The following is a 27143-nucleotide window of genomic DNA, read 5'->3' as shown; positions in this document are numbered from 1 at the left end:
CCTCATAAAATGAGTTTGGAAGTTTTCCTTCCATTTCTATTTTTTGGAACAGTTTCAGGAGAATAGGTATTAATTCTTCTTTAAATGTTTGGTAGAATTCCCCTGGGAAGCCATCTGGCCCTGGGCTTTTGTTTCTTGGGAGACTTTTGATGACTGCTTCAATTTCCTTAGTGGTTATAGGTCTGTTCAGGTTTTCTATTTCTTCCTGGTTCAATTTTGGTAGTGGATACATCTCTAGGAATGCACCCATTTCTTCCAGGTTATCTAATTTGCTGGCATAGAGTTGCTCATAATATGTTCTTATAATTGTTTGTATTTCTTTGGTGTTGGTTGTGATCTCTCCGCTTTCATTCATGATTTTGTTGATTTGGGTCATTTCTCTTTTCTTTTTGATAAGTCTGGCCAGGGGTTTATCAACCTTGTTAATTCTTTCAAAGAGCCAGCTCCTAGTTTCGTTGATCTGTTCTACTGTTCTTTGGTTTCTAGTTCATTGATTTCTGCTCTAATCTTTATTATTTCTCTTCTCCTGCTGGGTTTAGGCTTTATTTGCTGTTCTTTCTCCAGCTCCTTTAGGTGTAGGGTTAGGTTGGGTATTTGAGACCTTTCTTGTTTCTTGAGAAAGGCTTGTACTGCTATATACTTTCCTCCCAGGACTGCCTTTGCTGTATCCCAAAGATTTTGAACAGCTGTGTTTTCATTTTCATTGGTTTCCATGAATTTTTTAAATTCTTCTTTAATTTCCTGGTTGACCCATTCCTTCTTTAGTAGGATGCTCTTTAGCCTCCATGTATTTGAGTTCTTTCCGACTTTCCTCTTGTGATTGAGTTCTAGTTTCAAAGCATTGTGGTCTGAAAATATGCAGGGAATAATCCCAATCTTTTGATACCGGTGGAGACCTGATTTGTGACCTAGGATGTGATCAATTCTGGTGAATGTTTCATGGGCACTAGAGAAGAATGTGTATTCCGTTGCTTTGGGATGGAATGTTCTGAATATGTCTGTGAAGTCCATTTGGTCCAGTGTGTCATTTAAAGTCTTTATTTCCTTATTGATCTTTTGCTTAGATGATCTCTCCATTTCAGTCCGGGGGGTGTTAAAGTCCCCCACTATTATTGTATTGTTGTCAATGTGTTTCTTTGCTTTTGTTATTAATTGCCTTATATAATTGGCTGCTCCCATGTTAGGGGCATAGATATTTACAATTGTTAGATCTTCTTGTTGGATAGACCCTTTAAGTAGGATATGGTGTCCTTCTTCATCTCTTATTACAGTCTGTGGTTTAAAATCTAATTTGTCTGATGGAAGGATTGCCACCCCAGCTTTCTTTTGGTGTCCATTAGCATGGTAAATGGTTTTCCACCCCCTCATTTTCAATGTGGGGGTGTCTTTGGGTCTAAAATGAGTCTCTTGCAGACAGCATATTGATGGGTCTTGTTTTTTCATCCAATTTGATAGCCTGTGTCTTTTGATTGGGGCATTTATCTCATTTACATTCAGGGTAACTTTTGAAAGATATGAATTTAGTGCCATTGTATTGCCTGTAAGGTGACTGTTACTGTATATTGTCTGTGTTCCTTTCTGATCTATGCTGCTTTTAGGCTCTCTCTTTGCTTAGAGGACCCCTTTCAATATTTCTTATAGGGCTGGTTTCGTGTTTGCAAATTCCTTTAGTTTTTGTTTGTCCTGGAAACTTTTTATCTCTCCTTCTATTTTCAGTGACAACCTAGCTGGATATAGTATTCTTGGCTGCGTATTTTTCTCGTTTAGTGCTCTGAAGATATCATGCCAGTCCTTTCTGGCCTGCCAGGTCTCTGTGTATAGGTCTGTTGCCAATCGAATGTTTTACCATTGTAGGTTACATATCTCTTCTCCCGAGCTGCTTTCAGGATTTTCTTTTTGTCTCTGAGACTCGTAAGTTTTACTATTAGATGTCGGGGTGTAGACCTATTTTTATTGATTTTGAGAGGGGTTCTCTGTGCCTCCTGGATTTTGATACCTGTTTTCTTCCCCACATTAGGGACGTTCTCTGATATAATTTGCTCCAATATACCTTCTGCCCCCCTCTCTCTTTCTTCTTCTCTGGGATCCCAATTATTCTAATGTTGTTTCATCTTATCGTATCGCTTCTCTCTCGAATTCTGCCCTCGTGATCCTGTAGTTGTTTTTCTCTCTTTTTCTCAGCCTCTTTATTTTCCATCATTTGTTCTTCAATATTGCTGATTCTCTCTTCTGCATTTATCCTAGCAGTTAGTGCCCCCATTTTTGATTGAACCTCATTAATAGCCTTTTTGATTTCAACTCGATTAGATTTTAGTTCTTTTATTTCTCCAGAAAGGGTTTCTCTAATAACTTCCACGTGTTTCTCAAGCCCAGCTAGTATCTTTAAAGGCATGATTCTGAACTCTAGGTCCGACATCATACTAATGTCCGTATTGAGTAGGTCCCTGGCAGACGGTACTACCTCTTGTTCTTTTTGCTGAGGTGATTTTTTTCGTCTTGTCATTTTGTCCAGAGGAGAATAGATGAAGGAGAGAACAGAATGCTAACAGGTTAACAACGTCCCCAGCAAATATACTCTATACAAATCAGAAAAGACCTGAAACCAGGGGAAAAGAAAGGGAAAGAAAGAAAAAAGAAAGAGAAAAAAAAAAAAGAGAAAGAAAAACACAAAACCAAACAAAAACAGAATAAAATTAAAAGAACAGAATATGATTAAATATGATCAGGCTAGTGCACAGATCAGTGCCACACACTAGATTTTGGGCGTATTTTGGTCTGTTAGAAAAAGTGCCTCCTAAAATTTTAAAGGAAGAAAGACTTATATATGTACAAAATAAGGGTTGATACAATGAAGGGATGGAAGATGACTGTAAAGATGAAAAGTATAAAAGATTTTTTAAAAGGAATTGATAAGATAATAAGTTGTTTGAAAAAAGAAAGAAGATTTAAAAAAGAAAAAAAAGGGAGAGAATATGATCAGGCAGGAGACTAGAACAAAGCCATACACTAGTGATTTAGGGTATATTTTGATCTGTTAGAAGAAACTGTATCTCAAAATTTTAAAGAGAGAACAACTTATATATATATGCCAAAAATAAGGGTAACTACTATGATGGGATAAAATATGATTCTAAAAATGAAAAATAAAAACATGTTTTTTTAAAAAAGGAATTGATAAGATGTTGGTTGAAAAAGGGAAAAAGAAAAATTAAAAAAAAACAGTTAAAAAAATTAACTTTGAAAAACTAATGAATCGTGGTAAAAAAGCCATGAATTCTATGTGTAGTATTCCCCTAGCGCTGGAGTTCTCCCGTTCTCCTTGATCGGTAAACTTGGTCTTGGCTTGCTGGCTGTTCGTGCTGATCTTCTGGGGGAGGGGCCTGTTGCCGTGGTTCCCAAATGTCTTTGCTGGAGGCGGAATTGCCCCGCCCTTGTGGGTCCGGGCTAAGCAATCTGCTCGGGTTTGCTCTCAGGAGCTTTTTTTCCCTGCAAGCTCTCGGTACAGCTTTGGAGGCCCAGAGTGAAAATGGTGGCCTCCCAATCTCCGCCCGGAGGAGCTGAGAAATCGGGGCCCCGCTCGTCAGTGCGCCCCCAGAGAAAAGCAGTCACTCCCGTCTCCCCGGTCTCCGGCCACACTCCATGCTCACCCAGCCTGTGACCGAGTGTTTCTATCTCTGGCACTCGACCCCATGTGGAGTCTCCAAACCCAGCAGATCCCTGCGGTGCGTTCCCGCGCCGCTCCTCCCGGGGGAGGAAGGGGAGTCTCCCCGGATCTGCCACTTGTTGGGTCCCTGCTGGAGGAGTAGTGGCCCGACTGGGCCGCGGATCACAGTTTATGGCAACCCCGAGTTGAGAGCCCACGCCTCGGCTCCGTCTCTGCAGCCGGCTTCCCCGCTCCGATACCTGGGAGCTCTGCCGCACTCAGGCACCCCTGGTCTTTCTGTGACCCTGAGTCCTGAGACCACACTGTCCCAGCGAGGGTTCCACCGCCCCGCTTAGCCACTGGAGCGACGTCCCTCAGCGGAGCCGACTTCTAAAAGTTCCGATTTTGTGCTCCGCGGCTCTATCACTTGCCAGAAGCGGCCAACGGAGGCCCCCTCCCCCGCCGTCTATCCTCCCGAATATCGCCTCGGATTCACTTCTCCGTACGTCCTACCTTCCAGAAAGTGGTCACTTTTCTCTTCAGAGTTGTTGCTATTCTTCTCTTTGATCTCCTGTTGAGTTCGTAGGTGTGCAGAATGGTTTGATCCCTATTCAGCTGAATTCCTGAGACCAGACGAAATCCAGGTCTCCTACTCCTCTGCCATCTTACTCCGCTCCCATTTTGAATTCGTTTTTGTCTATGGTGTAAGAAAGTGGTCCAGTGTCATTCTTTTCCATGGTGCTGTCCAGATTTCCCAACACCCTTTATTGAAGAGGCTGTCTTTTTCCCACTGGATATACTTTCCTGCCTTGTTAAAGATTAATTGACCATATAGTTGTGGGTTCATTTTTGTGTTTTCTCTTCTGTTCCATTGATCTATGTGTCTATTTTTGTGCCAGTACCAGTACATGTTTTGATTGTAATATAACTTGAAGTCCAGAATTGTGATGCCTCCCACTTTGTTTTTCCTTTTTAACATTGCTTTGGCTATTTGGGGTCTTTTGTAGTACCATACAAATTTTAAGATTGTTTGTTTTAGCTCGGTGAAAAATGCTTTTCATATTTTGATAGGGATTGTTTTAAATGTGTAGATTGCTTTGGGTAGTGTAGACATTTTATCAATATTTGTTCTTCCAATCCGTGAACATGGAATGTCTTTCCATTTCTTTCTGTCATCTTCAATTTAATCAGTGTTTTATAGTTTTCAGAGTACAGGTCTTTCACCTCTTTGGTTCGGTTTGTTACTAGGTATCTTCTTATCTTTGGTGCAATTGTAAATGGGATTGATTTCTTAATTTTTCTTTCTGTTGCTCCATTATTGGTGTATAGAAATCACCTGGGTGGCTCAGTCAGTTAAGCGAATGCCTTCAGCTCAGGTCATGATCCCGGGGTCCTGGGACTGAGCCCCACGTCTGGCTCCCTGCTCAGCGGGGAGCCTGCTTTTCCCTCTCCCTCTGCCACTGCCCCTGCTTGTGCTCTCTCTCAAATAAATAAAATCTTTCAAAAAAAAAAAAGATTCATTTTTATTGCTTTTATGTTTCCTGCTTCTATACTGTCATTTTTGGTCTCTCCTTTCCAATCAAAAAGTACCCTGTAATATTTCTTACATGGCTGGTTTAGTGGCCACAAACTCCTTTAGTTTTGTCTGGAAACTCTTTAGCTCTCATTCTATTCTGAATGATAGCCTTGCTGGATAGAGTATTCTTGGCTGCAGATTTTTTCCACTCAGCACTTGGAATTTATCACACCACTCCCTTCTGGCTTGCCAAGTTTTTGTTGAAAAACGTATTGCTAGCCTTATGGGTTTTTCCTTGAAGGTTAATGACTTTTTTGGTCGCTTTTAAGATTTTTTTATCACTATATTTTGCAAATTTAATTACAATATTTCTTGGTGTGGGCCTCCTTTTGTTGATTTTGATGGGAGTTCTCTTTGCCTCCTAGATCTGGATGTCTATCTCCTTCTCCAACTTAAGGAATTTTTCACCTATTATTTCTTCAAATAAATTTTCTGCCCCCTTTTCTCTTTTTCTTCTGGGGATCCTATAATGCGAATATTATTACATTTGGTGGAGTCACGGAGTTCCCTAACTCTAGTCTCATTTGGTGTGATTCTCTCTCGTTTGTTCAGCTTCATTGCTTTCCACTGCTTTGTCTTCTGGGTCACTAATTCATTCCTCTGCTTCTTCCAGCCTTCTAGAACCATGTTTCTAATCTAGTTTATGGCACTCTTCATCTCTGATTCTTTTTGAACTTTTCTCTACAGTAAGGATCACACTGATGTCTTTTTTTCCTTTCTCAAGCCCAGGGGGTGTCCTTATGATTGTTGCTTTCAATTTTTTATTTTTTATTTTTATTTTTAAAAGATTTTATTTATTTGAGACAGAGAGAGAGAGAGAGTACAAGCAGGGGGAGCAGCAAGGGGAGAGAGAGGGAGAAGCAGACTCCTCGCTGAGCAGGGAGCCCGATGAGGGGCTCGATCCCAGGTAGGGATCATGACTTGAGCCGAAGGCAGACACCCAACTGACTGAGCCACCCAGGCACCCCCCTGTTGCTTTTAATTCTAACAGGCATATTACTTACATTTCATTTAGATCTTTGCCTGTGGCCTTATCTTGTTTTCATTTGGGATAAATTCCTCTGACTTCTCATTTTGTCTAAGTCGCTGCCTTCTTGTCTGTGTTCCAATTATGTCTCGTGCTCCTGACAGTAATGGCCTCTTGAAGATGTCCTGTCGAGCCCACAGCCTGGTGCTTCAGTGAGTGCCTCCGGTGTGTGTTGTGCGCACTCTGCTGTTTTGTTCTGACTGCTCTGTCCCTGATGCCAGTCATCTGCAAAGGCTCTTTGCCTGTGTTTGGGACCTGGCTTGAATGTGGTGAGTTTTAACTAGGTGTGCTTTCGTCTGTTTGTGAAACGAGTCCTGTCACCATCTCCACTGGAACTGAGGCCCTGCAAAACTCTCTGGTTGGGAGATGTGGTATGGGCTAGGCTTTGTGCTGGTCTTCTGGGGGAGGGGGCCCCCACAGTGGGACTGAGGCAAGCCTAACTGAGAAGGGTGGTTCCACTGGAGTGCAGGGGGATGGTGCTTGGCGTAAGTAAGTTAGGTAGCCAATATTGGTGCCACAGGGCTTCCTACAGGTAGCTCCCTGTTTATGCTGAGGGGTAGGAGAGGTAAATGGCACTAGCTGGTACCTCTGTCCCCGGAGAGATGTCTGCATGAACTCTGCCTCTCAGGGGCAGCTCCAAGAAGAGGGAGTAATCTCCCCACCATGTGCCCCAGCACTCTTTAGATCGTTCTTTCCAAGCTGTCTGCCCCCAGGTTTGTCTGCCTTCTCTCTAGGAGCCGCATAGTGCCTATGGGCTCTATCCCAGTCAATCCTGTTGAACTTTAAAACTCCAGGCTTTCAGCCCTCCTAGTTGCAAGAACTCATGAAATTCAGCCCCTCTTGTTTTCCAAGCCAGGTGGCTATGGGGAAACCTCCTTGTGAGATCCAGTGTGCTCCTCTCTCTCGCCCTTCTCTGTGACCATGGCTCCTTCCCCTCCACAACAACCAGGATCCATTTTCTCTCCGAAACCATGTCTCCATACTTCCTACCATGTTCGATGTGGCTTCTTCTCTCCCTTTAGTTGTAGAGTTTGTTCTCTTCGTCCTCAGGTCTGTTTCTGGGGTATTTAGGATGATTTGATCGTTATGTAGTTCTATTCATGGGACGAGGCAAGACTAGGGTCCTCCTACTTTGTCACCATCTTCCTTTATCTCTGACTACTCACCCATCTATTTACCACTGGGTAACAAATTATTACAGTGAAGTTGAATCTTAGTGTGTATATATATTTAATAGAAGGATGTTGACAGATAATATACTTGAAGTGTTACATTTATTAAGCAAAAAGAAATTATTTATTTTTAAGGATCAGGTTGTTTCTTGTAATGTTGCACAGGTTTTAAACAAATTCTTTTAAAATGTAAACCACCACGTTTTATTAAAATTGAATAAGCTGTTAAAATTGCTACAGCATATCACACCTAAGCTCTCCAGTACAATTTTAAGCAAATATGTATTGTAGAGAAAGCACCAGAAGTAGTGAAGGCAGCAAGACTGTTTCAAAGTAAGCTAAAGCCTCTATCCCTTTTATTCCTCATTCCCTAAAGGAGTTACACTACCAAGTGAAGGAGTTTCCCAGCTGCAGTTTTGAGGCCACAAGTGCAAGCTTAAATGATTGCTCTCAAGACTTCAGCTTTTGCAGGCAATCATGTCCAAACAAATTAAAATTAAACCATATGATTTTATTTTAACACCAAACTGTGAATGGTGGACTGAAATCAACATGTGAAAGAAAGTTAGGCTCAAAGCTTGTTCCTTTTCTAACAGAGTAGTGTCATTCTAGTTTTACTGATGTATGAATTTTCATAAGGTGCGGTAACAAAATAAATAAAGTGAAAAAAGTTTTGACGATGTATATACAACTCTGAGATTAAGATAAGTCATTGACTGTATTCTTGAGAGACTTTTAACTCTGTGGAAGCTGTAACATACATTAAAAACTCATCGATCCAAGTAACATAATGATTCTTCTTCCCCCTTAGATCACTCTCTTATGAAGGAGTATATAATTATGATAGCTTATAAGCCAAGATTAGATTAAAAGGAAAATTTATGTGCTATAGACTAAATCCAGATACGGTCAGGTGCTGAGCATTATTTCTGGCTTCAAAGTAGGATGTATCTGTTTCGTCATCTGGTTGGGGTATGAAAGGCATAGTTTGATGCTGCAGATTTTCCCAGTCCACATCACTGAAGAGAGGATGACGTTTCAGCTCTTAGGAAAAATATAAAACAAAACAGAGCATTATAACACTGTTACCTAAGTAAGTACTGTTTTACAGGAAGTAAGGGAAGATCTCAGATATATGTTGCCCGGTTTTGCTTCATACATATGTGTTCAATGTCTGTCTTCCATGTACTTCACAATGGCTCACATTATGTCATTTTGTATAACACTTGACACACGACAGGTGCTTGGCCTGTATTCATCAAATGAGTGAATGTATGGTTTTCCTTAATAGAAGCCTATATTATCTCATGCCTCCATCTTCTCACACAATCCCTGACTTGATGGGAGAAGAGCTTGGCCTGCTTCCTGCTCCCAGACACAGCTTCCACACCACTGATCTTCATGATTAATGCTCCACTTCTCATTCCAAGTCCTTGCTACCTGTTTCTATCTCTGCAATCCTTATCACCACCGATTACCCTAGGTAACTCTGGTAAAAACGTCATCCTCCACTACCTTAATTTCTTTCCTATGCCCCATCCTTATCCTTCATGGTGATTTCAACACATACACTGATGACATTTGTGACATATTCTCTTCATGGTTGACTTCTTTGGTTTCATTGATTGTATCTCGACTACATGCCCTTTTAGCAGCATGAATATATCTGGAGTCTTTACGCTTCACTTACAAGATCTCAACTTTGCTCATCTCTTTAGCTACATTTGTGGTACCTGTCTTCTTTCCTAATTCCTTCTACCTGCTAAAATGAAAACATGCGGGATGCCTGGGTGGCTCAGTCCGTTAAGCGTCTGCCTTCAGCTCAGGTCATGATCCCAGGGGCCTGGGATCGAGTCCCGCATCGGGCTCCCTGCTCCGCGGGGAGTCCGCTTCTCCCCCTGCTTGTGTTCTCTGTCTCTCTCTCTATCTGACAAATAAATAAATAAAATATTTAAACAAAAAATAAATAAAATAAAATGAAAACATGCTCTTTTGATCACCCTGTGATATTTGGTTGCTAGACACAACTTCCCGTATCCTCAACCTTTCACTTTATAAGACAAATATAGGGATGTTGGCAAAAAAATTAAGTGACAATCAAGGCATTAAGTAGTTCAAAAAACCAACAACCAAATTTAAGGAAAATATTGGGAGAAGACTACACAGAGAGGAAAGAATTATGTGTCTATATTTGGAGTGATGGCTTGGGAAGTCAACATATCTACAAGTTGGTTTTTCCCTAAAGTAAGAGACTGGTAGGAAAACAATAAAATAGCAAAAAGAATCTGTCTCTTAATTGTTCAAAATAAATGTCTGAGCATGGATTAGAGTTACTTATAGCAGTAACTCTTAAACTGATATCTGGCTGCGATGTGATGCTTTATGACTCTCTCATCATAACTATTTATTTAAACTGAACTCACAAAAGAATTCTAAGCCAGTTTAAGATTAACTGTATAAACAGTTGTTGCAACAACTGTTTTTTAACCGAAGACCTCTCCTGTCATCTGCTTCACTATGTAAACTGTTCATTAAACAAACAAACAAAAATCTGAGGTCATTGGTGAGAATGGTGTTCTATCTCTGTTTATTTCGTCCCTTGCGAAGCAAAATTGCCCCAGTTGAAAACTCCTAAAGTAATTTTTAAAGCTGAGCTTTCAAATGTCTGCACCCTCACTTTACATAGGATTTTCCTCAAATCCCACTGTTCACAGAGGTCTTCCTGACCACTCCAGCTAGAAAATCTCTTGTCAAACTTTGTATCCACTCACTTGCTTCATCTTTCTTCTCAGTACTCACTGCTAGATGCATTATGTCATATTGTATCTCATTACCTGTGTCTTTCCCCTACAGAGTAAGGTGTACAAGTACATGGATTTTAGTCTGGTTCATCCCTAGGATACCTCCAGCACCCATTGCCTGGCACCTAGAAGTCACTCTACAGGATTTGTTAAATAAGCAAATAAACTGTTGATCTTATTAGAGGGAACACCTAGAAGCTGACACAAGTGACATATTACTGAAGTTCATTTTTCTCAATGCCTTAGACCACATGGAAATGCATTTGGGGACATAGCTGCTTCTTTGTCTATGTACACTTTGTTAGAAAAGGGATTTTAAGGCAGCTGACATTAAACCTAATTGAATCTAAATTAAAGCTAATGAGTTTCCTAGTTTCAAAATTGGAGTTTAATATACCCCTCCATTGGAAAAAACCATTGAATGGATCACAAAGATACCAGATTTGTCTTATTTGAGACAACCTGGAACTTGATACATTTGTCAGTCGATAATATCAGAAATGAAGCAGTCAGAAATTATAGAAGAGAGTTTTGATAACAAAAAAAAATTTCCTGTATTGGTTGATGAGTAACTTTATTAGGCTTTGAAAAAACCCAAGACACTGACAACATAAGATTGCTTTAAGGTACCTGTTTGAGATTAATAAAATTCAGTGAGTGAGTATCCCAACCTGATGCACTGAATTTTAATGCAGAATAAGGACAAATATATCAATGCATATCTAGCAGGCAAAAATAAACTGAAGAAATTTTTAACCAATTTAGCAGTCAGATTATCTATAGTATTGTCCTAGAACTTAGTATCATTATTACAGTTCATCTTAAACAAATCAAGCTAGGAGTTTATTAACACAAAACCTTACCTTTCATACCAGCTCTCTTTGCATTATCAAGAGTTAAAAGTACTTCTACTGCATTTTGAGCATTATCAGATAACTTTTCTTCACCTTCAGGCCAAGGGATATCTACAGATACAAATAGCTTGTTAATCATTGATCAAATAATACACAGAGATAAATGCATCTGTCTTCATAGAAAAAGAATCACCTCTTTTCAGAATATTTTGGAATACTTGTTGTGGTGTTTCATCATTGAAAGGAGGAATTCCTGTTAGAAACTCAAACAAGCAAACTCCAAGTGCCCACCAGTCTACTGCAGGACCTGGAATTTAAGAGGGAGTAGTTGCACTTGCAAGCATTTTGTGCAAATGTTTCATCAACTAAAACGTTACTACATGGATATTTGGGCACAGTCAAGGCATTCATTTCCTAAGGCTTTCTTCTAGTCCATAAGGTACAAAAACCCAAATTATCTTCATTTCAGTAACATGGCAATTATTTTCCTTCTCTATTCTCCACGAAGTTTAGATTAGCAATTAACACAGCTAGTCAAAGAAAAGCTAAAGTTATCTTTCTTTTGTCACTCACTAAAAACCTCTCATATTCAGGATATTTACTTGTTCTAAATCCTAAAACACTAGTAGAAATACATTTAACCCACAGATTACTCTCTAAAATAGAGTACTTGTCAATTTCAAATGGGGGAGGGAAACAATAACATTTAGATGATTTTGTACTCCACCTACTCACATGGGTATGAGATGAAGTAGCAACACTTATACTAATTGGAGGACAGCCTGGTTAAGGAAGGAAAGCCTTACAGTGTTTTAATGTCCTTTTACTCCTTTTAAAAACAGAGAAGGACAAATTAGTTTAACAAAAAATATTCACTTAAACTATGGCTTGAGGAGGTAATTAGGAGGTAAGTCTTTTTTTTCTTTTAAGATTTTACTTATTTATTTGACAGAGAGAGACACAGCGAGAGAGAAAACACAAGCAGGGGGATTGGGAGAGGGAGAAGCAGGCTTCCCGCTGAGCAGGGAGCCAGATGCGGGGGTTGATCCCGGGACCCTGGGATCATGACCTGAGCGGAAGGCAGACGCTTAACGACTGAGCCACCCAGGCGCCCCTGGAGGTAAGTCTTAATAAATCCGTAGAACTGATTTCTAAAGATCTTTACTGGAAGCATCATCTATACACAAAGATGTTTCCAACAATTATTTTAAACATGACCTTATAATCTGGTTTATAGATTTGTTAGTTCTATGAAAAAGTATTTCTGAAGCAAAGGTTAATTTTAGTCAAAAAATGATTAACTTCAATATAAATTTAAAATAGGAATTCTAGTCTAGTAGTAAATGTGCTTGAAAATTACTCTTTAAAATCAATTTCACGGGACGCCTGGGTGGCTCAATCAGTTAAATGTCTGCTTTTGGCTCAGGTCATGATCCCAGGGTCCTGGGATCGAGCCCATGTCGGGTTCCTGCTCAGCAGGGAGTCTGCTTCTCCCTCTCCTGTTGTGCCTCTCCCCTGCTCGTGCTCTCTTTCTTGCTTGCTCGCTCTCAAATAAAAAAATCTAATAAAAAATAAACTGCTATAAAATCAGTTTCACAAAATTCATTATTGTGGTTAAGCAACTGCCACCATTCCATTTTAAAACAAGTAGGAAAGCACTATAGAATCTGCCATTAGGAAAATAATCGCATGCATTTAGAGTGCCTCTTCATTGCAAGCCACATAATCCCATCTTCCCTAAGGAACAAAGAATGTAAACAGTCTATAGACTTCTATTTCTATAATAATCACTATAAAAAAAACCCCATACAAACCACCTTGGTTAGTGGACCTTTTAAGCAGCACTGAGAAAGAATAGATAGAATAACCAAATAACAGAAAAGTAGGGGAGGAGTCAGGAAAAAATAGGTATCTTCATTATTTTACTTAGGTTAGAAACTAGAACCCTTTTCCCAGCTCAGCCAAAATGTACTCATGTCAAAAACTGACACGATTTCTCCATGGATATGTCAGACATACCCATATATTTGAGTCAAAGTCTAATAAGATCACACATGATGATAAACTGGAGCAATTATAATACATACTATTAGCCAGAGAAATAGAACAAACTTGTTTCACACTATTGGTTTTCTAATATGAAACCCCCATCTGTAATTTGTACACTGATACTATTAGGCCTTTCTGTTTTCTAATAATAATGGAATTCAATGGGTAGGAAAATTCAAGCTCTTTTGTCGGTGCTAATTTTAATATTTTTAATAAGCCTATTTTCTGGGTTGCAAGAAAAAGGCTGTATCTTTACTCTCGGCCGCCTTTAAAAGTTATTTAAAAAATGCTACATGCCTACATTTGTCTTCATAGAGAACATTCTGCCCGGATGTCCTCCTGTTCAGAAGACAGAATACAGTTCATTTTCTATTTCCTAAGTAAGATGAAAGGGAAAATACTTTTTTATGCAATGTGATCTAGTTATACTTTGACCAGTTTAATTTGCTTTGCCATATTACTTTATAGAGAAGTTCACTCACCGGAAGCCAGAAATCCTGCATGTAAGAAAAGAGAAGTTAGGTACGTTGTATTAAAATCATGAGTTCATCCTCACATCCTTCACCAAACTAGATCCTAAATGTTATGCCAGACACAAGGGACACAAAGGTAAATAAGAAAGAGCTTTTTCCAAGGAGAAAACAACCTACTCCAGGCAGATAATTTTGACACAATATTAAGAGAAATGAAATAAAAATATGCACAAGAAGCTACGGGAAACTCTGGCCAGAGTTCCTAAGTAATTGGTAGAACGGGGGAGACCATGGAGGGCTCAGAGAAGTCTTAGCTGTTCTCAGCATGATGTTTAGAAACACAGAGGTCAATACAAGAAACAAAGTTGTTATAGAGACTGCCCTTGAGGCCTGGGATTTGGGGAAAGAGGTATAAAGCAGTGATTTTTCTTTTTAAATTATGAATTGCTTTGTACTGGGGCCCTGGATGGCTCAGTCAGTTAAGTGTCTGACTCTTGATCTTAGCTCAGGTCTTGATCTCAAAGTTGTGAGTTCAAGCCCTGCATTGGGCTCCATGCTGGGTGTGGAGCCTACTTTAAAAAAAAAAAAAAAAACAATTTCTTTGTATCATTTGTTATTTTAAGAACTGTGTATCAAATATTTTATAGAAAATGAAAATCTTAAAATAAATCACTAGATAGCTGGGGTAACTCGATGTCTCATTAAAATAGTGGCAAGATCCTAAAAAGTATAAAAGTAAGCTTTATATGTGAAGCTTAGTTTTATACTGTATCCTAAGTAGAGAAAATGTATATTATAGGAAATGAGCTGGCAAACCTGTAACTTAGCAACATGGACACTGTACAAAGATCAGTTAGGTGCCCAGAGGAATTTAGTTGCTTGCGCTAATAAGGGGGAATTCGAAATGTGTTTCAACACTGTAGAGATTATTAACAGTGTTAGTGAGTGCTACCAAGGAATCCTCCTGGAGTGCTATGTAGAAGGGAAACCTAGACTCTCGTCTTAAGAAATTTTCTTAAGCTTTTGCAGTGGAGATAAATGTAATAACATAAGGTAAAATGACATAAGCTTTAAATAATTTCTAATAAAGTGGCAGAGACATGAACTACTTCTCCATAGGTGGCCAATGGATGCTTTGTGAAAGAGGTAGCATTTGAACAGATAATGAGATGAGAAGAAATTTGACTGGAAGAGGACTGGGTTCTGGCTTTTTTCAACGAAGGCAAAATACTTGTGCAAAATAAGGAAAACCTGAAAATAATGTGTCTAAGAAGTGGAATGGGAACATAAGACCTATAATGAGATTCTTTGACTCCGCCAGTGCCTCGATCGTAGACTACCCAGACGCCAAACTGTGTGTGCGAAACACATTTGTTGTTTATAAAAGAGATTCCTTGAGAGACGAGGCTAGTATAAGAGCTTAGAGCCTCCGATGCCATGATCAGTAATCTGGAGTTTGTTCTGCAGGTAGGAAGGAGCCATCGTGGTTTTTAAGGGGAGAAGCAGAATGACGGGCCACTTTATGTCTTCCGAGGGAAAATCTGGTGGCAATGATTATAGACGATAGGATGAAGCTGATGTCCCAGGAAGAGAGCTCGTAAATTAATGAAAGGGAAAGAGGAGGTTCTTACAGAAGACAGTGGCAGAGATTAAAAGGTGAGAAGAAATTCTGCAGGGACAGAACTGACTGGATTTAAAAGCCTGAATGCAGGGACAACGTCGGTGTCATCACGCAGATGGCAGAACCGAGAGAGGAAACAGAGGAAGAGCAAGCTGGACACGTCCTGTACTGACACACAGTACTTGAATCCCCAGGGCAATGCCGCGCAGGTACTTTGGCCACGTGTACGCCCCTAGAGAAAGTCAGGATTAGAGACAGATATTTGGGAAGCACCGACGAGGACGTGACTGCTGAAGTCACGGGAGAGATATTAACAGGAAGCAGGGGTAGGGAAACAAGGGAAAAGGCAGGATCGGGAAGAATCTCTATATACTGAAGAGCTGAGGAGTTAGCAACAGAGGGAAGACGAAGGAGACCGAGAAGAGGCTGGCAGATCTGACAAGAGTGACGTCACTGACGACTGGTAATAAAAAAGCGCCAGTTACAGGCGCCCGGAGGGCTCTGTCAGTAGAGGGTACGACTCTTGATCTCAGGGTTGTGAGTTCAAGCCCCATGTTGGGAGTAGATCACTTACAGATAGAAATCCTAAAAAAAAAAGTGTCAGTTAAATGGTAGGGATAAAAATCAGATTGCCAGAGCAAAAATAATCAGGCAATGGAAAGAGGCAACCTTTGAGAAGGTGGGTGGTGGGGAAAGACAAGGGTGGAAGCTTATTGGCAGGCTAAGGAGAAAAGCAGCATAGAAATAAAAATAGAAGGGGTGTGTGTGTTGAGGGGGGGGAAGATGAGACAGTCGATCACCAAAGGAGCCTGAAGAATAGGGAAGTAACTGACAAGATCAAGAAGGTGATCACATTATGGACTGAATTATGTCTCCCTGAAAAGACATGTTCAAGTCTTAACCGTGAGGTCCTCTGAGTATGCCATCTGCAAATACGGTCCTTGCAGAGGTCACACTGGAGTAGGGTGGGCCCCTAATCCAGTATGACTGGTGTCCTTATAAAACACAGCCACGTGACCATGGAGACAGGGAGAATACCACATGCTGGTCTGAGTGAGGCCCCTGCAAGCCATGGGTTGCAGGCAAACCACCAGAAGCTGGAAGGGGCGAGGTCGTTCCCCTATACCTTTCAGAGGGAGCATGGTCCTGTCCACGCCTAGATTCCAGACTTCCAGCTTCCAGAACTGTCAGACAATAAATTCCTGTTGTTTTGAACCATCCAGTGTGTGGCACTTGATTATAGAAGCCCTAGGAAACCAATACAGTTCGTTTCAGAAGGCAGGAAGGGAAAATTCTTCAGAGAGAGGAAGGGGAAAAAAGACGCTAGGTAAAAATGCCACCCGGTCTTCCTCTGTTGCGTCCCGAAGATGGCTCCTCTCTGGCTTGACCCTTGTGGTGAGGGTCTTCTAAGTTTCTGAGCGCGAGCTCTAACCAGGAGTGCGCTGCTACAGACTGAACAGAAGTTTTGGCTCAACTCTGCATTCCTGAGCCAAAGCTGGAACAGACCTCAGGAGACTTTTTTGAACTAAGATGACAGAGCAGGTGGGCGGTAGGACTTCTCTGGGGCCCGGAGACTGAGTGGGAAGGCAAAGATCAAATGGCTGCATGTCTTCTTTTACCATAAGAAATGCCATATTTACGAGAAAAGAGTGTCACATGAGTTCCTGTTCTCTCACTCTAGGCAATTCAAATACCAAAGAAATTTAGAACAATTTCACCTCAAAAGAAAATGTAGTGCTAGAGAACACTTCAGAAACTCAAGACATGGAAGCCTTACCATGGGCTCTGCCCAATAACAGCTCAGGTGCGAGGTAGTCCGGAGTCCCAAGAATCCACCCATCATCCACGGAGGCTGCCCCTCGCCTCACACTCTTTGGAGTTCGGTATGGGGTTCCTGATTTGACCTGATTTGGGGTCTGCTAATTTAACAAGAGTTTACAATAAATATCTTCATTTCTGTTTTTCTTTTTAAGATGTTATTTATTTATTTGACAGAGGGAGAGAGAGAGGGAGAGAGCCGGCACAAGCAGGGGGAGGGGCAGAGGGAGAAGCAGGTTCCCTGCTGAGCAGAGAGCCCGATGTGGGGCTTGATCCCAGGACCCCGGGATCATGACCTGAGCCGAAGGCAGACACCCACCTAACCAACTGAGCCACCCAGGCACCCCATAACTTCATTCCTTTTACAGTGAACAGAAATGCTAAAAAAGCAAAGCTAGGCTGCTGGGCATAAAAGACATACTCAAATCCCTGATCAGTTTTGAAAATGGACTCATTACCAACTATAATTTTGAACAGTCCTGATAGCTGGTGAAATTAAATAGCTTAGATAAGACCAATTATTTCAATAAGATCAAGATATGCAAGAAAGAATGAAGAAATCCGCAAGAAAAATTTCTTTCTTGGTAGAATGGATTAATACAAACTTAAGAATGGTCACTGAGGGACGTTGTGGCTGACAAATGATTGAATTACTGGGACAACACATCAGCTGGAACAAAATATAAATAACTTCTTGTGCTAATTGGTATGTAAGTTTTAAAGATACTTTGTGGTCTCACAAGGACTCTGTGAGACCAGTGGGAGAGGTGTCAGCATATTCTACAGAGAGGTAAGAAGCTGAGGCTCTGAGGAAAACGGACTTCTAAGTCACTCAGTAAGTTCTGAATAGAAAACTCCAAGTCTTGTGACCCTAATTCAGAGTTTGTACTCTCAACTTTATGTCATATCTCCAAAAAAAGAAAAAAAATGAAACTTTGGGTTTGTTAAGAAAAAGGTTTAGAAAATAAAAATAACATAAGATTTGAAATATATATTTTCCAACTATTTCCTACAAAGAAAAGAGATAATCTAGGAAGGTCCTTAAAAGGGAGTAAGATAGAGTGAACTTTAATATTGTATCTTAGAGTTGCTGTTGTCAAGTGAAAATATGTGACTGTAAATATGTAAACATGTGATTGAAAATATGTGACAGTCTAGGGGCACCTGGGTGGCTCAGTTGGTTAAGTGGCTGCCTTTGGCTCAGGTCATGATCCCGGGGTCCTGGGATCGAGCCCAGCATCGGGCTCCCCGCTCAGTGGGGAGTTGGCTCCTCCCACTCCCTCTGCCCCTCCCCGCTGCTCGTGCATGCATGCGCTCTCAAATAGATAAAATCTTATAAAAAGAAAATATGTGAAAGGCTAGAGAGCAAATGAAGAAGTGCTTTAGTTAATAATAATAAATTGCTACCAGCTTTGCCTTTTGGCATCAAAACCTCCCAACAGTCCACAGATTCCCAACCAGCAGAACAGAAAATCTCAGATAGTCTAGGTGAGAGGCAAGTATCTGGCCTTCATAGTTTATGGGTATAAAATCTAACGACAAAGTGTTAAAAAGTTAGAACATACCTGATATGGCATATAGGATGTTCCTTTTTGATTAGGGGTTATAGCCATGGGATACGAACCACTATAAACACATGAAATTTCCATTGCATCTAAAGAGGTAATGCTCATTTTGGATGGTTCTGAGTTATTGGACGCATTGATATGACTGTTAAAACTTCGAAAAGCTACAGCATTTCTTTTAGATAAGGTTAATGTTTTCAACACCTCTGAAGACGGAGCTAACATTTTTTGGCTACTGCCTTGGACAGCAGGATTCTCATCACCTTTCGGCAAGGTATTCTCCTGCCAGCTGGGTGATACGGTGAGTAGGTCTTCAGTGTTTGATTCTTCAAAAGAGGATTCTTTGATGCTTTTATCTGGATCTAAGGACTGCCTTTCTAATGAACTTTCCATGATAGAAATTCCGGGAAAAGATGAATCGGAGTCCATACAAATACTTTTAGAAGCTCTCTCAGCGTCGGAACATAGAAAACTAGAACTGAGGAGGTCCTTCTTGTCATTCTTATCACAGTCCTCATCCAGTTCACACAGAAGGTTTTTTGCTATCATTGGGGTAGGTGATTTTTCTGGGGTGTGTGGTTTACCAATGAAAGAACTGACCACGTTCTCCTCATCAGCACAGTCACTTTGCTGACCACATACAGATAGCTTCAGGTCTTGGACCTCAGTTGTTAAGCCCGTCCTTTGATTTATATAACCATCGCTCATTTCATTTCTAGACTTCTGCTCTACACAGTTTTTTTTATTCTGTATGATGTTCTGACAAGGACTAGAGTCAACTAACTCAAAATTTCTTTTAAAACCTCTTTTCCCAAGGTGCTCTTCAGTCCTATCACCAGAATCCACAGCCCACTGCTCTGACTGGTGAAAACCAGACTGTGCTGTGTCAGTGGCCACATGAATATTATTTATATCCAGTTCTTTTGCTTCCCAAGAAACTTCCCCGGGGAAGCATGTTTTAGCCAGGTTTACACAGGAGCTTCCAGTCTCAGGAACGGCACTGCTGTTATGAATGGGAGAAACTGCTAACTCAAGATTCTTTTTATCGAAACCTTTGGTTTCAATGGAATCGGTAGATTTTGTACATGAAGGCTTTTCTATTATATTCCAACTCATCACTGTAGAGCCCAATGCATTGTCACTTTCCTGAGAGGGAGGAAAAAACACTCTCTTGACTTAGGTGGGATAAATGACTCCATAAATTACTACGCTACCTATTCCCACTTTCCATTGGAACAAAAGAACAATGATAACAGAGAATTAAAGAGCAATATAAACAATTAAGCATGTTTTTATATATATTTTGAGTGAAACACTGGTCTAAAATTCAAACAAACTATCCTTTAATATGTCTTTTCATAATTTAATATGTATTTGTATAATATGTATTTGATAGTCTATAATCCATATGTTTTCTTTTTTTTTAAGATTTTATTGATTTATTTGAGAGAGACACAGGGAGAGAGGGAACACAAGCAGGGGGAGTGGGAGGGGGAGAAGCAGGCCTCCCGCCGAGCAGGGAGCCCAACGCGGGGCTCGATCCCAGGACCCTGGGATCATGACCTGAGCCCAGGCAGACGCTCAATGACTGAGCCACCCAGGCGCCCCTCTATGATACATAGCTGATAGATGTTCTTTAGCTAGCACAAATTAATAAGCAACATTTTCAGGCAAAATCGAGGGTAACGCTATATTATATAGATACCTTCTTTGCAATATGGGTACAGACGATTCTGTTTTGAATTACAAAATGCACAGGACTTAAAATACAGTTAATGGAAAATTATAGACAAAACTTTTGTTAACGGAAACAGGTATCACTTCGTACAAGTATAATAAAACCAAGCTGATAAAGATGAAGCTAAACGAATCATAATTTATAATTAAAACCCCAAAATAACAGGAATTAAAATCCACTGTCAACAAGATGAAACAATGAGGCATTGATAACAAACCACTTGCCTTAAAATCTGTTTGAATTCTAACTATCTGCAGGTGCTTTTGTGCGATCAGAGCTTTATACAGAGTATCATACATTGGTGTATGGTAATCAGGATTTTTACAAGATTACTAAGAGTGCGTCTTCCATAAACTCGAACACTGCCTATTTTTGGTATGTAAAAATCAAACTTCATTAACTTACTTAGTAATAATAAGGAGTGCTTAGTCATGAACAACAATAGCAAAAATCCCTAAATTACAACTCACAGATCTGCAGGCACAGATCATCCAGGGATTAGCACAGGGTTTATCAGGGTTCCCCTGTGGTCCATCGTCACTCCTCTGATCATAACTTGAGAAGCACTACCATAATCCAATCATTGTATTCCCCACAGATACAGAAGGGGTAGGGAGAAGGTAAAGCTGTGTATGGTTTGAAATATTACACAATATGCTTTCTTGAACAGCAAAGAGGTGAAGTAAGTTATTAGGAAAGGAAATCTGTTTATCCTGTAGCGTGTATTACCTGTAGAGCAGCCTATAAGAGAAGGGAAAAAGATCAAGAAACACTGCCTTGACTAAAAAATAATCTGACTTTACTTCTAGAACACAAATATCCAACAACGAAGAAAATCACATTCCTGAGAATAAGGAGTAAACACAATCCAAATTATTTACTCAAACAGAAGGTCTACTTTTTGCGTATTGACATAATTCTAATCTAACATTATTTTATGTGCACTCTATGAAGGAAACCTTATTATAATTTAAAACTTGGGGTGCCTGGGTGGCTCAGTCGTTAAGCGTCTGCCTTTGGCTCAGGTCATGATCCCAGGGTCCTGGGATCGAGCCCTGCGTGGGGGTCCCCGCTCAGCGGGAAGCCTGCTTCTCCCTCTCCCACTCCCCAGCTTGTGTTCCCTCTCTCGCTATGTCTCTCTCTGTCAAAGAAATAAATAAAATCTTTAAAAAGATAAAAAAATTAAAATAAAATAAAAATTAAAAAATAAAAAAAAGCCCATCTAGATGCCCTGAAACAAATATTTACTATCATTTTTCTGCAAGCTCATTATATATTAATCATGAATAATTCTGCATTTGAATGAGAAATGAAATACTTAAAAATAATTTGACAGATTATACACGGAAATGGAGACTACCTTCACTGCCATTCATGTAACAGTTTCATTTCCTTATAGAATGTACATGGAAAGGTATAAAGTGTCTCCACCGTTAATGTGACATAGGAAAGAGGCTGGGGTTGGGATAAAGGTCACTCTAGCCTGGCAGTCCTTCTCCCATCGGGGGCTGCTGTGGCACTCAGAATGCACACTGGATACGAAGGTGTGGGACTGGCTGCTGGCACTGGATGTAGCCAGCCTTCTCCTGGACTGCGGGAGGTTAGACGTTAGGCACTTCACAGGCATCCCGGGATTGGAGGCAACTGTTTCAAGACCTGTATGTATCGGAGCTTATGTCACATCTGTCTGAGTTCCTCACCAAACCTGAATCTTTCCAGATAATTAGGCAAAGTATTAAGTATTGTACATCAGAGCTCTGTCTGTGTAAACATTATCCGATCCGCCAGGATGGCTCAGGTGTTTTGGACATACAAGTACTGTTGTGAACGTTTACGGAGAAAAAAGCAAACCCTCAACATTCACAGGTGAAAATCAGGACAAAAGAACTAAGCTGTAATTAGGAGGAAACCCATTATCCACTTTGAAACTCTTCTTGATAAAGGAGCATTATTGATATGCTATATCCAGATATGATATAAGATAGGAATGTGACTAAATTTACTCAGTTCAATTCGTATTTAATTAAAACCATAGCTTTAGGGGCACCTGGGTGGCACAACCAGTTAAGGATCTGACTCTTAGGTTTCCACTCAGGTCGTGATGCCCGGGTCATGAAATGGATCCTCGCATCGGGCTCCAGGCTTAGGATGGAGTCTGCCTGAGATGCTCTCTCCGTCTCCCTCCCCTTCCCTCCTGTGCTCTCTCGCTCTCTCTCAAATAAAAAACATAGCTTTTTTCTAATGTTGAGGCTTATGTGCTCACAAGCGTGAATTATCTACATCCATGAGGGATATTTTATACGACTGGGTAAAACAAGTAACAGTGAATTGGCTAACAGCAAGCCAGTACAAGAAAGCAGCATCACCTACATGATACATGTTTGTCTCTCATAGACTCATGCTAAAAACTGTTGTTCCTGAACTTATGAGACACAATAGGCTTTTACTAAAGATCATATGTGCATATACAGATTTTCTATGTATATAAAAAGATATGTATATCTTGCCTTTTCTTTCCCAAAGCAGGTGAACTCATGACTTTAATCTCAAGTAAATTCTTACAATTTTTTGATTTAATGAATCTTGGAACTTTAAAACTAGAAACAGAATTTCAATGGCCATCTAAAGCAACTTTATTTTTGGTACATAAACCCTCTCAATGAAATTCCTCACTCATTGGACACTGACCTTGATATGTGACTAAACTGCTCAGCTTGTCCCTCCCCCCCGCCCCAGTAATGTGGAAATTTGTGTCTACCCCAATGCCATGTGCGCACTGTGTATTTGCTAAAGAGTTCTCTCTGGATCAGTGATATAATCAGACCATTCCTTTCTTTGGAACTTTTGTGTTTTTTATTTTATTTTTCAAAGATTTTATTTATTTGACAGAGAGAGAGAGAGAGAGCGAGCACAAGCAGGGGCAGAGGGAGAGGGAGAAGCAGGCTCCTCATTGAGCAGGGAGCCCAATGCGGAACTCGATCCCAGGACCGTGGGATCACGACTGGAGCCTAAGGAAGATGCTTAACCATCTGAGCCACCAGGCGCCCCTCTTTGGAACTTTTGAGGACTCCCCTTTTTCTACAGCTTAAATTCTAGGTTCCCTGTAATGACACTTAATCCTTCCCCATCTACCTGCTAAGCTTCCCTTCCCCTTGCACATGCTTCCCATTCTCACAAAACACGTTTAATCCCCATTGTCTGAAGATGGAATACTTCCAAGTGTCTGTGCCTTTGTTCATGCCTCTATCCGAAATGCTTTTCCAGTACACTTGGAGCTACTGCTATATCTTCATTGAGAACCGTTCCTTATTTTCCCAGTTAGCATTTAACACTTTCTGTGTTGTATCACAGTATCCTTCTTGCGATTTTATTTTAGAGGATTGCTATTGTTATCCCTTTACACATGTAATCACCACAGAATTACAAGTTCTTCTGAGGCAAGGACCTCTCTTATTCATCTTGATATCCACTTGGTGACCAGCAGTGCCTTGCCCTGATTTACTTCTGACTAGATTTAAAAAACAACTAAGGGAGATGCCATTACTTTCATTTAAGAATAAGGCTGTAGTAGCAACTGCATATTCTGTATTTTAGTACTTTTTATTTGTCAAAGCTATTTATGTTTTTCAGCCATTTTGATTTCCACAGAAGTGATTTTGACAGAGAGATAAGACTCATTGACTTTGGAAGAAAGGGTCAGTGGACAGATAATTATAGTTGCAATCAGGACTTGGCTTACCCACTTCTAGTGTGTAACTAAACATTTTCAAACATTCATTTTCTCATTTGTAAGGGAGATATCCTGGATATGTACAGATTTGAGGACTAAATTAAAAATGAGGTAACATCTACAAAAACATGTGACACTAATTGCCCTTCAAAGCATCATTATTCACATTCCCAAGATGAAGAACATCAAGCGCAGAGAACTAAATCATCCACCGTTGCTAAGTTATAAAAGGTGAAGTTAAGTGCTATATAAATGTCCCATTCTCTTCCTCCACTACTTTTGTTTTTCATTGTGAGCTAATGAAAAATTATATCTTTACTTCAACTATTTTATTTCAAAATCTTTTGGAAATAATTTTATAAAGACACAAAATATTATAGGTACTACATCTTCTCTATATAAGATTTCCATAGACCCAGTACAGTGAAATTTACCCAATGATCATTCTAATACCAAACTAACTGAGGAATATCTCATTAGCTAGGTATTTTATTCTGTTGACTTAAAGATCTACAACAGGGGTGCCTGGCTGGTTCAGTCAGTAGAGCATGTGACTCTTGATCTCGGGATTGTAAGTTCCAGCCCTATGTTGGATATAGAGATTACTTAAAATAAACTCTTTATTAAAAAAAAAAAAAGATCTGCAACAATCTGTGTCAGAAATGGCATTTACACGAAGAAATATAGGAATGCCACAGACTGTTCAAGTATTTGTATTTCAAACCCCTATTAGAAATTTAAAAATTCAAAAACATTTTGTTCCTCAAAAGACACACTTAATGGAATGAACTACCTTTTTCTTTTATACTCACATGAGTTTAGTAGTTTGCTAGAATAAGGAGTAGTATCCCTGTGATCTACAGACATAGGACAAATTAGTCCTTGAGAAAGGTGCGATGTTTCAGATACATGGGTTGAAAGAATATTTGTAGAGTCTTTGTTTTTTTCTGCAACTGGTGTGTTCTATTAAAGAGAGAAAAACAAAAACAAATGCTAAGATTTACCGCCACAAAACACCACCTAAATACATAGACTGTTATACCACCTAAGTAGATAATGTTAAAGTAACTCAACATGCTTGATATTTAAATTTATTTTGAACATTTATTTTAAAAAAGCATTTACAATTTTAAATGGCAATCATGAGAGGGCATGTCATGTGACTTTTTTCTAATCAAGTGCTTACAAATCCCAAAGAGCTGATGAGAGATAACACTGGTCCTGGGGTTCTTGAATAATCTTGTCTAGGTTTAGCCATTGATGGTGTCGTAAGGATATCCATCATATTGATGACTATGTATGGAAAGAAAAGTATATGAAATTCTTTAAAAACTTCAATATTTTTGTCTTACTAGTCACTAATCATCTGTTCTGAACTTTGTCCGCTTTCCACATTAACATTATCTGTAACACTGGCTTGTGTAAGATGAACGTATCCAGAGAAGCCACCATGCCATGGAGTAAACATATACAACAAGCAGACAAAGACAAATACTATATGATCTCTATTATATATGGAATCTTAAGAAACAAAACAAAACTAAGCTCACAGGTACAGAGAACAGTTTGCATGGGATGCCAGAGGCAGGGGTGGAGGATAGGAGAAACGGGTGAAAGGGGTCAAAAAAAAAAAAAAGAGAGATAAATATTTCCCTATTTAAAAAAAAGCAACTGATTGAAATCATTAAACTTTGATAGAATAGAGTCTTCCTCTGGAATGAATAGAACACAGTGTAATGACCCAAATTAGGGAGTACTCAATCATCAAACAAGAGTATTATCTAACTGGCAACAAAATAATTCTTGGTAAATCAAATACTAGAAAAGGATGGGGTAAGAAAAATTAAGAAAGGAATATTAGGAATATAAATTAAAATTTCAATATCACAATCTGTTTAAGGAATTAGTACAAATTATGGGCCCCCCATTAACTAACATGTGCAAGTGTAGGTCAAGATAGAAATTGATGGAGAATTTTTATCAGTTTCAGTGCATAACTTTGTAAAATAATTCAACATTCACACATAATGTACTGTTTTCTTTAGATATCAAAAATGGTGGGTGCCTGTCAGGCGGTAGAGCATGCGACTCTTGATCTCCGGGTCATGAGTCAGAGCCCTAGGTAGGGTAAAGAGATTACTTTTAAAAAATCATTTAGTTATTTAGAGATTTTTTAAAAAATTGATTTATTTATTTGACAGACAGAGAGAGACACTGACAGACGGCACACAAGCAGGGGGAGTGGGAGAGGGAGAAGCAGGCTCCCTACCGAGCAGGGAGCCTGATGCGGGACTCGATCCCAGGACTCTGAGATCATGACCTGAGCCAAAGGCAGACACCTAATGACTGAGCCACCCAGGCGCCCCTATTTTAAGATTTTTTATTTACCTGACACAGAGAGAGAGAATGTAAAAGCAGGGGGAGTGGCAGGCAGAGGGAGAGGGAGAAGCAGCCTCCCCGCCAAGCAGGGTCCCAGGACTCTGGGATCATGACCTGTGTTGAAGGCAGATGCCCAGCCAACTGAACCACTCAGGCGCCCCTTAAAAAATAATTTAAAAAAATAATCACACGCCCCCCCCACCACAAATGGTAGGAAAAGCATAATATTCTACGTGGTATCAGACTTTTTTAAAAAGATTTTATTTTTAAGTAATCTCTACACCCAATGGGGGGTTGAACTCACAATCCTGATATCAGTATCCTCCACCGACTGAGTCAGCCAGGTGCCCTCCTATGTGATATCAGACTTTTAAAGGTAAGCTGAAAATTTGAACTTAACAAATTTTATTTGTTATTTTTTTATTTCTTCATATGGAGAAATAATAACTAACAGGTAACAATAAACATCTTAAAGAATATTTTATAAACTAGGGGCGCCTGGGTGGCTCAAATGGCTGGGTGAGTGACTCTTGATTTCAGCTCAGGTGGTGGTCTCAGAGTTGTGGGAGCCCGACCCCTGTTAGGCTCCAGGCTCAGCTGGGAGTCTGCCTCTCTCCCTCTGCCCCTCCCCCTGCTCATGTGTCCACGCTCTCTCTCTCTCTCTAAAATAAAATCTTTTTTAAAAAATAATCTTTTA

General features: G+C 40.0%; 1 protein-coding gene across 3 annotated transcripts in view; it reads right to left on the bottom strand.

The window, feature by feature from the left end:
• Positions 1-8117: 8117 nt before the first annotated feature.
• Positions 8118-27143, bottom strand: part of LOC148163660 (serine/threonine-protein kinase greatwall-like) — a 35432-nt gene continuing 16406 nt past the window's right edge. Inside the window, exons 5-12 of one of the 3 annotated variants that reach the window (XM_088025768.1) lie at positions 25254-25360; positions 24880-25030; positions 21821-21993; positions 18600-19745; positions 16994-17135; positions 11267-11380; positions 11083-11184; positions 8118-8462 (exon numbers count right to left, since the gene is read on the bottom strand). In XM_088025768.1, coding sequence (XP_087881894.1) covers positions 8305-8462; positions 11083-11184; positions 11267-11380; positions 16994-17135; positions 18600-19745; positions 21821-21993; positions 24880-25030; positions 25254-25360 — 2093 coding nt within the window. In that variant the 3' untranslated portion in view covers positions 8118-8304. The remainder of the gene's footprint in view (positions 8463-11082; positions 11185-11266; positions 11381-16993; positions 17136-18599; positions 19746-21820; positions 21994-24879; positions 25031-25253; positions 25361-27143) is intronic. The other 2 variants (XM_088025769.1, XM_088025770.1) reach the window with 2 other exon arrangements.

The sequence above is a fragment of the Eumetopias jubatus genome, unplaced genomic scaffold, assembly GCF_037043125.1.
Source record: "Eumetopias jubatus isolate StellerSeaLion01/CBP00866 unplaced genomic scaffold, mEumJub1_p1.0 scaffold_8, whole genome shotgun sequence".
Classification (NCBI taxonomy): domain Eukaryota; kingdom Metazoa; phylum Chordata; class Mammalia; order Carnivora; family Otariidae; genus Eumetopias; species Eumetopias jubatus.
This window is presented reverse-complemented; position numbering and strand designations above follow the sequence as displayed.